Here is an 11,289-nt window from a genome sequence, read left to right on the forward strand (position 1 = left end):
CGTAACAAATAATACATACTTGATACTCGTTCGTGAATTCCCGCCATTTTTACACGATAGCATAAGCTTAGTGTAGTATAGTGCATAATATAATATTGTCAATTATTCAGTAAATCTATTAATCTTGATAAACTTTATTGTCAATTAAATTGTATTTTTAACTCTATAAATATATATAACGACTTAATCGTAACAAATAATTAATACATAACTATAGTGGTACACGTGATACGGAAGTTGTATAAAGGGAACACTAGATATCGAAAAAAAAAAAAACAATATATATATCCATATATATATATAATATAACTTAAGGATTTAATTTTTGTTTTAAATTTTATTGAAGTACATTGGAATCATGACTCTAACCAGAGCAGCAAAGCAAAAGGCTCAAGCTAATGGGAGTGCTGTGGTTCAGGGGAGAACTGAGGGGGCCAGTTGCCCTCTGAATCACAGTCTATTAAAATGCACTGTTTGCTTGATGTTTGCGGAGCAGTTGGGTACGGGACATGATACTGCCAAGGGGGATGTCTTTGTGTGTGCACGATGTAAGGAGTGCAAGGAAATCAGGCGACAACTCAGCGTTGTTATGGGCCTTTATGAGAGCTTGAAGGACAGGGTGGATGCCCTCGAAGGAAATAAATTGAGGGGCCCATCAAGCTCTCAGCTGCCCACATCAACGCCAGAGCTTGCACTTGGTCATCAGGCAACACAGAAGCAGCCCCCTAGGCAGAATGCACTGGTCCCACAGGAACTAGTAGTTGTTGGTGACTCTATTGTCAGGGAAACGGGGAACATGCTTTGTAAAAAGGATAGGTGGAATAGGACCAGGGTATGTCTGCCAGGGGCAAAGGTTGATGACATTGTAGAGCGGATATCATCTTTTAAGGGCACAAAAGGTGATATAGTTGTACACGTTGGCACGAATGATATTAAGAGTAGGAGACCGGCGGAATTACTTAGCAAGTACAGGTCACTGCTGAAAAAAAGCCGTGAATTAGGGTTGAACTTGAAAGTGTCTGCAATTCTGCCCAGACACGATAGGAGGGAGTATATGATGAGAGCCTTGTCGATCAATTCGGCCCTGGAGGGATTGTGCAAGGCTCAAGGGGTAGAATTTTTTTCAGCCTGGACTGTACTTGTTAACAGGAGAGATTGCTTCTACAGGGATGGGATACACTTAAATAGAAAGGGTGCAAGAATTTTTGCTGATGCTGTCGAGGCAGTGTTAGGTGGGTCGGAAAACTGCTAGTTGGGGGGGATACAAGGACTAATAGATTAACAGTAGCCACTGGCAGAGGTGGAAGTGATTCTTGCACTGCTTCTATTGAAATGAGCAGAAGTCTGAAAAACAAGATGCAGGATATTTCAGAGACTGCTGGTAGTCATTGCGTTACAAGTAAACACATGGGTTGTGTTAGGGTAGCTAAGAATAGAAACAGGTGCATGTATACCTGCGTGTACACCAATGCTAGGAGTTTGGTAAATAAATTTGATGAATTTGAGGTATTGCTCAAAACATCAAAGGCAGATATTGTTGGGATATCAGAGACGTGGTGTCACACAGATATAAGTAATGCGGAACTGGAATTTGGGGAATACAATGTGTATAGAAAGGATAGACAGGACAGGAGGGGAGGAGGGGTTATGCTATTAATTAAGAAACACATAAAGTCCAAGGAAGTGAAGCCAGTCGACATCGATGGACAGGGCAGTGCCGAATCAGTTTGGTGTGACATAAGCATAGGGAAATCAAAATTGAGAGTAGGAGTGTGCTATAGGCCTAATGACTCTGATGAGTATAATAAGATATTGTACAGGGAAATAGAGTGGGCCAGTAAATCAGAGAGTCTTATAATGGGGGATTTTAATTTCCCAGATATTGACTGGAATTTGTGGGTTGGTCACTCGCACACTAGCAAGGCTTTTGTGGATTTATTGGATGATTGTTTTCTACACCAGCATGTTCGTGAGGCAACAAGAGGGAGCAATACTCTTGATCTGATTATCAGTAGTGACTCTTCATGCATTAAGAACCTGCAGATAAATGAACCACTAGGTGGCAGTGATCACAGTGTGTTGAAGTGGGATTTACTCAAGGAGGTAACTACCATCAGAGGTAAAGGGAAGGGTTTTTGTTTTCGTAAAGGCGACTATGATGGTCTGAGACAGTATTTAAATTCTATACAGTGGGACCAACTGATGATGTTACCAACAGCAAACTCAAAATGGGAAGCATTCAAGGAACTAATCTTGGAGGCTACCAGGCTTTACATACCAACTAAGAAATATTGTTCAAGGTTTAGGCCTAAATGGTTGTCAGATGAACTAATGAGACATGTGGCAGAGAAGAAAAATGCATGGGATACATATAAATTAATGGGTGACATGGAAGCCTATGATAGATATAAGTTGGTCTGTAACCAAGTCACAAAGGAGATTAGGCAGGCAAAGGCAGACTACGAAAAATCCTTGGCAAAGGATGCAAAGAAAAACAGAAAAGAGTTCTTTACATACTTGAACTCGAGAAGGAAAGGGATGAATCAGATTGGTCCACTGGATATTGATGGTTCAACAGTTGAGGATCCTGCTCAGGTGGCTAACAATCTAAACGAGTATTTTGCATCTACATTCACGCATGAGGAGTTATTCAGGAAGGAGAATGATGTAGGTAAAGTAAACATTGGCAGTGAGCTGGATGATTTTGTAATAACTGAGAGGAAAGTGGAGGAGAGATTGTTGAGGATAAACATAAAAAGGCACCTGGGGTGGATGGGATCTATCCAGTTATATTAAAGGAGGCAGCAAAGGAAGTATGCAAACCCCTAGCCATAATTATGAGAGCTTCTTTGGACTCAGGGGAGGTACCCATAGACTGGAGATGTGCAAATGTAACCCCAATTCACAAAGGAGGATCAAAGGCTGACACAAGTAATTATAGACCTGTTAGTTTAACTTCTGTTCCAGGTAAATTAATGGAGGCACTGGTTAAAGAAGCACTGCAGGATCATCTAGACAAGAATTCAGTTATAGCTCAGATGCAGCATGGTTTTGTTAAGGGCAGGTCTTGCCTGACCAATTTGATTGGATACTATGATGTAGTCACAAAAGAACTGGATGCAGGGAATAACTTTGATATTATATATTTGGATCTTAGAAAGGCTTTTGATACTGTTGCACATGGAAGACTGCTGCACAAATTGGAGCATTGTGGCATTGGAGGCAAATTGCTGCTATGGATAAGGGGATGGTTGAGTGGCAGAAGAAGAGAGTGGTAATCAATGGACACTGCTCAACGTGGACTAATGTTATTAGTGGAGTTCCTCAAGGTTCAGTGTTGGGTCCGTTGTTGTTTTCGGTGTTTATGAATGATATTGATGATGGGATATCAAGTTTAATGTCCAAGTTTGCAGATGATACAAAGGTTGGCAGGGTCGTCAAGGACACTACTGACGCTATGCTGCTGCAACAGGATCTGGAAAGGTTGAACAGATGGGCTGAGAGGTGGCAAATGAAGTTTAACATTGACAAATGTAAAGTACTGCATATGGGAAACAGTAACCCCAGAGCAACGTATCAACTCTGCGGTACCACACTGACAGTGGTGGAGAATGAAAAGGACCTGGGGGTAATTGTGCAGGGAGATATGAAGTTCTCTGAGCAGTGCAGACGAGCTGCAAGAGTAGCTCATGGTGTCTTGTCAATGATATACAGGAATTTTTCTAGCAGGGATAAGGAGGTGATTATTCCCTTGTATAAGGCAATGGTTAGGCCACATCTTGAGTACTGTATACAGGTCTGGAGGCCTCATTTCAAGAAGGATGTAGAGCTGCTGGAACGGGTACAGAGAAGGGCAACAAGATTAGTAAATGGAACAAAGGGTTGCTCTTACGAAGAAAGGCTTAAGTTTTGCAAATTACAGAGTCTGGAGACTAGGCACCGGCGAGGTGATCTGATAGAGGTGTATAAGGCCTTGAATGGTTTGAGCATGCTCAATGCAAATGGGATTCTTCATCTTTCTCAGAATAATCACCTCAGAGGGCATAAATTCAAATTGAGGAAGGACGGATGTCGGATAGATGTGCGGAAATTTGCCTTTGGCCAGCGGGTGGTTGGTTGGTGGAACCGACTTCCATCACTTGTTGTTGAAGTTGATAGCCTAAACAAATTTAAAGCTCAACTGGACAGGTATTTCGAACGAACGGAGGGGTGAAATGGGAGAGGGTTTTTTTTTTTTTTTTGGGCTGATGCTGAATAAGCTTGCTTTCTTGCATCGTATGCCTCTACTAATGCTAATGCTAATGCTAATATTCCTCTCCCTGATGCTTGACATGTTGACTTGCTTTTATTTCATGGTGACAATGTCTAGGTGATGCTGGTTCTCACAAAGCAAACCATGGTGGATATCAAAGTTATCAATCCTATTTTCAGAACAAGCAGAAAGAATTTTAAATGTTTTGATTTTGAAATCATGTCTCACAAGAGATGATTTTTCAGATCACTGTTTAATACCACTAGGAAAGCAGCCTTATATGAACTCATAAATACTCAATCTCAAAAAGGAATAGGACCTTTTCACAAATATTTTAGATCCATCCATCAAGACTTCAAAGCTAGAGGCCTGGGCAGATTATGTTACCACATTTGGTCTTATCTCATCCACTGATGCATTGACTATACTGGATCCTTCATGCTGTGACACTGAAATCTGTTTCATCTTCAAATTAAAATAGCTAATCAACTCCCTTCTGAATTTCTCTGCAACAGGACTAGATGGGATCCTCAACTACTTCCTGAAAACTGGCAGTTTTTTTATTCCTAGACATCTTTGCAAATCTTTACAGCCAAACTTTCACACAAACTTACCTCCAGAGTGGAAATACTAGAGTTACTGCTGTCCCAAGCTTGCAAAACTACAAGGGCAAAATGACTTCAGGCCTATCCCTATTTGATCCCCTTTACTAAAACTTTTAGTTTTCTTGAAACCACTTTCTAGACAAATTTTTGATTTTAGACCAGCATTAATTCACTATGGCATTCTTAGCACATTCAACTAAGTCTCCATCTCATTTCCATGATTTAGGCAACGTGGCAGAAAAGGAAAATCTGCACTGCTTCTTCCCTGATATCTCTACTGCCTTTGGCTCAGTTGCAGCTGGTGCAGGATTTAATAATGGCTATTCAAGAAGTTGGAGCTGTTTGTGCAGGGCATAGTTTCTCAAACTGGAAAGTGGAATTCGATGAGCTATCATCAGCAAAACTACTGATAGGATTTCCAGTCAATGGAAGGTCATTAATATACAAGTGGAAAAGTGTGGGAAAAAGAACTGAACCTTAGGGAACACCAGCATTAGTGAAGTTAGAAGACAGACATCTACCATCACCCACAGTGAATGGTCAAAGAAAACTGGATACCCAATTACAAAAACCAGTCAGCAATCCATAAGATTGGAAGCCCATTTAGAGGACCTTTAAGCAAAACACAATCAAAAGTCTTTGAAATGTCAAGAGCAACTGCTTGAGTTTCAATCTTTGGTTTATTGGATGGAAAAATGATTTTATATGTATTCTCATCCAGGAAAGTCATGTATGATAAGTAATTCCCACCTTGTTCTTTCACAGCACACTTCATGCAGAACACCTGTCCCTTCAACCATCTATCCTCCTATGTATTCAATGTAGATTAATTTTCATATTTATTGAACTTTTTTGAATGCAAAAAAATAGTACAGTAGAGTTGATAATCCGAACTAATTGAGACTTGTGGTAGTTCAGACTTCCGAACTTATCAAAAATACAGTTCTGGAGACTAAAAAAAAAAAGTTAATAAGTTCAGAAAGTGAAAAAAAAAAAATTAAGTTGTACTTAGTATTTTTATTATAATTAACAAAACAAATGGAAATTTCAGTCATAATAACACATATGTATAGGCCTTTAACGAAATTACTTATTTTTTGCTGCCATTTTCAAACTTCGTTTCTTTGCTGCGAGATCTCAACTCTTCAGCAAGAATAGTTGAGTGGGCTGTATTCAGTTTGTTGCTCGTACCTAGCCCTCGTGGGTAGCACAGTTGGTAGAATCACCATCCTCCCCATCCTGGATGTAAAAGACCTAAGTCAGAGTCCTGTCAATGATGGGAGGAAATTTCATGGGCCTTTTTCACAATATGGCTGAGTTAGTCAGTCTCAGGCGAGGGTAGCATGGTTTTTCTCCCTGAAACTTGGGTTTTTCATCCAACAAATAGAAAATTGACCACAGAACATACAATTTACAGACAGTATACACGGAGCAATATGATCTTAGTTGCTGATGCTCTCAGAACCCAACTACAACAACAACAAACAGCATCTTAGACGGATGGGTCATTAGCTGTTCTCATACTTTTTCTTTTGCACCGTCATCTGAATTAAGTTTCGATGCAATCTTTAAAATTATTCCTTGCTGTTTTTAATTTCTGTTATGGTTGACTTTCCGACCTTGTAAAATCTTGCTAACAAAGACCTGCTTTCTCCCTTTGAAAGTCTGTTAGTAATGACCCTTGTGAACAACTTGTAGATGTGGGATAACAAGTTAATTGGTCTATAATTTCCAATCTCCGATTTATCTCCTTTCTTATGCATCAAAATTATGATTGCATTATTCCACTCAGTAGGTGTCAACGCCTTTCCTAATGTATCTTATGAAGAGTCTTGCCAGTTTCTGTGTCATGTCTCTTCCTCCTAAATTTAACAACTCTACAGTAACTTCATCTTCACCCGGGGCTTTCTGATTCTTCATTTTCTTCAATGCACATTCTACCTCATCGGGAAGGATATTGGGCATGTCGTATGTGTTACTAATTTGTGATCCATCTTCCCCACTGCTGGCATCATTCCCTTACTCCTTCTCTACGGTAGTCTTCTGTATTTGAATTATGCATCTCTGCTATTTATAAGTACACCATCACTATCCTTCAGTTTCAGTATCATTTGTTCTTCTGTATTACTGCTCATGATTTAAGTCTGCTGCTGATTTAAGTCTTTTTCCTTAATGCTTTGTTCTACTTTCCTTGTGTTAAATCTTATGTTCTCTGAGTCTCTTTCTAATGGGTTTGCATAACACACTATACTCAATTTTGTCTTTGTCAGTGTTTATCTTGCTCTTCATTTGTAGTCTTCGGTTCATCACAACAAAGTGTTTCTTGACAAATTTTTTCTTCTTTGGATGTTAACTGGAACTTGTGGATTGATCACTCACACACTAGCAAGACTTTTGCAGATGTCCTGGATGACTGTTTTCTACAGCAGCATGTTAGAGAGGCAACAAAAGAGAAAGCAATACTCAATCTGAGTATCAGCAGCGATTCTACAAGCATTAAGAATCTGCAATTGAAAGAATCACTATTTTTTTTTTTTCTGGTGGATGCTAATTAATCTAGCAACAACCATTAAATTCCAAGACCTAAGAACAAACTCCTACTGCATATTAAATGATAAAGTGCCTGTTTTTAATCCAGATGTGAAAAAAGAGGATTTTCTAGGCTCTTCTAAGAATAGCAAGAGATAACACTTTAAAATTTACCAAATTACATAAATTTACAATTCATTTAGTCATTTAAATTGGCCTTTAATTTGCAAATAGAAAGTCTAGTTTTACCTTTTGAAATGTAATTAATTTCCACGTAATGCCTTTCATACAACACACTTAGCAACAACCATTATGCCTGCTTTGACGGTCTGTATAAAAATAACATTAGAACTAAATAAGTTTATCAACAAGATTTTAAATTTTACTGTAACCAATATCTACAGACTAAAGAATGGAGAACGCTAAGAACAAACCGGCTTTACTGCTACGTCGGCCATTAAGAACTGTTTTCACACAATTCCGCAGGGTAGACAAGGAAAACGCAACTCTAGGCAACAACACTCAGTATCGACTGAAATGCACTGCCTTCGCCCTGAAACATGCGCAATATTAAACTGTAAGTAAAAATTAAAAAAAAAATAAAAAAGTTGGTAGTGCCTTAACTCAAAAAGTTGCCGACATTCAAACGACAGTTAGGTTGCGACTCACTGTAAAAACGAATTGTGAATAGTCGGCCACAATGCGAGCCAACTTACCGGCCACGACTAAACTAATAAAATACGACGTTAAATTACATTTTAAGAAAATATGCAATTTCAACCTACTCCTGCATTCAAACAAAATGATTAGCATCAATATTCACAACTAATATTTCACTTCTAATTAATTGCTCATTTGAAGCTGAAAATGCTTTCATGCAAAACAAAATGGAGCCCTTCTTACACAAAAAAACAGAAAAGCCAAAAGCCATTTTAATAAAGACTAGACTACTTACTTTATTAAGTCGCTCAATTAAAGCAGTTTTAACCCCAGTTTTATCCAAACCACGCTTCTCTAATTCAACACGCAGATCCACAACTCGCAAATCAATTATTTTCTTTTTGGATAAAGCGGTTTCACCTTCTTCGTTAGCCATCTTGTTTCTTCCACAAAGACTAACACAGCACACACCAACCCTGCTTGTAATGGCGCTGGAGGGAGATTAGCACTCCACCCTGAACACCAGATACCTCTTGTTTAACGTTAAATTTGCAGAAACCATATAAAACAAAAAAAAAAAAAAAAAAAAATAGAATAATAACAATAAGAATACATTGCTAATAGTGATCTGTCGATATAATAATAGCACTGAATTTCAGCATTTGAATCTGGAAAAATAATTACATGAAATTCGTCAAATTCGTAATTAATATTATATATTTTTTGGTAATTATGTCCCCCACCAAAATTAACAGATTTCCGGTCCCAATTTTCGAAAGGCATTCCAGATTTGAAAATGCTTTTATGCAAAACAAATTACAGCCTTTCTTGCACAAAATAGAACAGAAAAACCAAGCATTCTTTTTAATGAGAACCAATTGTTGTAGTGGTAGGCTTTTAGGAGAATCAGCGAATAAGGACATATTGCTGAGTATATACCGTCTGTAAATAGTAGTAGCAGTAGTCCTAGTGGCATGTGATGCAAGAAAGCAAGTGTATGAGTTTATGCAGCATCAGCCAAAAAAAAAAAAAATCATACCATTCCCTCCAAATGCCTGCCCAGTTCCTCCTTAAATTTATTCAACCTATCAACTTCCACAACGACAGATGGAAGTTTGTTCCAGCAATTAACCACCCGCTTGCTAAAGGAAAATTTCCGCACATCTATTCTACATCTGTCTTTTCTTAATTTGAATTTATGCCCCCTTAGGTTCGTAATATGAACAAGTGGAAGGATCCCATCAGACTTCAGCGTGCTCAAACCGTTCAAGGCCTTATACACCTCGATCAGATCACCACGCAGGTGCCTAGTCTCCAGCCACTGCAATTTGCAGAACTTAAGCCTCTCTTAGTAAGAGGATCCCTTCATTCCCCTCACCAATCTTGTTGCCTTTCTCTGTACACGCTCAAGCAAATCGACATCCTTCATAAAATGAGGCCTCCACACATGTATGCAGTACTCAAGGCATGGCCTGACCATTGCCTTATATAGAGAGACAATCACCTCCTTTTCCCTGCTAGCAAAATTCCTATATATCATTGACAAAACCCCATGACCTGCCCAGGCAGCCTGTCTGCATTGCTCAGAAAACTTAATATCTGCCTGCACGATTACTTCCAGGTGTTGTTTCATTTTCTACCACCTTAAGTGTAGTACCACACAGTTGGTACGTTTCTCTGGGGTTACTTCTACCCATATGCAGTACTTTGCATTTGTCAAGGTTAAATTTCAGTTGCCACTTCTTAGCCCATCTGCCCAAATTATCTAGATCCTGTTGCAGTAGCACACTGCCATTACTGTCATTAACAACCCTGCCAACCTTTGTATCATCTGCAAATTAAGACACTAAGCCTGACATACCTTCATCAATATCATTGATAAATATACAAAACAACAGTGGACCCAACACCGAACCCTGTGGGACTCCACTAATAACATTAGTCCACGAAGAGCAGCATCCATTGATTACCACCCTCTGTCTCCTCCCACTTAACCATCCTTTTATCCATTGTAGCAACTTACCCTTAATACCATTCTGCTACAATTTGTACAATAGTCTTCCATGCGCAACACTGTCAAAAGCTTTCCTGAAATTCAAATATATGATATCAAAATTATTTTTTGCATCCAGTTCCTTTGTAACGACATCATCATAACCAATCAAATTCGTCAGACAAGACCTTCCCTTAACAAACCCAAGCTGTGTCTGAATTATTGCTGCAGTCTTGTCTAGATGATCCTGCAATGCATCTTTAACCAGTGACTCCATTATTTTACCCGGAACAGAAGTTACACTGACTGGTCTGTAATTACTCGTGTCACCCTTCGATCCCCCTTTGTTAATTCTGGATCCACTTGCACATCTCCATTCCGTGGGAACCTCCCCTGAGTCCAAGGATGCTCTCATAATTATGATTAAGGGTTTGCTTAGTTGCTTTGCCGCCTCCTTTAATATAACTGGATAGATCCCATCCACCCCAGGTGCTTTTCTTATGTTTAATTTCAACAATTTCTCCTCCACTATGCCTCAGTTATTACAAAATCATTAAGTACCCTGCTTTATTACACGCGCAATTAAGTAAATTACGCGTGTCTGTTGTCAATTTTCTGTTTGCTGGAAGAAAACCCAACTTTCTACGAGAAAAAACAAGCTACTCTGACCTGAGACTAGCTAACTAATTTAAAAGAGGGCAGTTAGGTTAATTAGTGACCTACCTCTAACAAAATCCCTCAACTCGGATGAAACGAGTAATTACAGACCTGTAAGTTTAACTTTTGGTTTGGGGAAAGTAATGGAATCACTAGTTAAAAAAAACATTGCACGATCATCTGGACAAGACTGCACTTATAGTTCAAATACAGCATGGCTTTGTTTTGTTGAGGGGAAGTCTTGTCTGACCAATTTGGTTGGATACTAAGATGTCGTTAAAAAGGAACTGGTTGCAAAAAATAACTTTTAAAATCTACTAATAATTTTATTACCCAAACCTATCACAACAGGTTTCTAGGGCTCTAAAATCACATGGGATAAAATGCGTACATCCCTCAGGCAGAAAGTTACGATCCCTCATCTCTAAAATGAAAACGCCAGTTCCCACCTTACTACAAAGTGGTTTAGTCTACAGCATCCCTTGCAGCGACTGCACTAGCTGCTACATGGGGGAAACTGGGAGCCGGCTTCGGAAAAATTCTTTCGGAACACGAAAGAGCCATCCGCTTAGCGGACATAGAATACTCGGCCA

The 11,289-nt window shown here is 39.1% G+C and overlaps 1 protein-coding gene across 2 annotated transcripts in view; it reads right to left on the reverse strand.

The window, feature by feature from the left end:
- The window catches only part of LOC150091473 (uncharacterized), a 189,736-nt gene extending 181,191 nt beyond the window's left edge, over positions 1–8,545 (reverse strand). For both annotated transcript variants that reach the window (XM_090375758.1, XM_090375749.1), the window contains exon 1: positions 8,342–8,545. In XM_090375758.1, coding sequence (XP_090231884.1) covers positions 8,342–8,482 — 141 coding nt within the window. In that variant the 5' untranslated portion in view covers positions 8,483–8,545. The remainder of the gene's footprint in view (positions 1–8,341) is intronic.
- Positions 8,546–11,289: the final 2,744 nt, after the last annotated feature.

This window comes from Mastigoproctus giganteus, chromosome 1 (assembly GCF_048544385.1).
Source record: "Mastigoproctus giganteus isolate SK-2022 chromosome 1, ASM4854438v1, whole genome shotgun sequence".
Lineage (NCBI taxonomy): Eukaryota > Metazoa > Arthropoda > Arachnida > Uropygi > Thelyphonidae > Mastigoproctus > Mastigoproctus giganteus.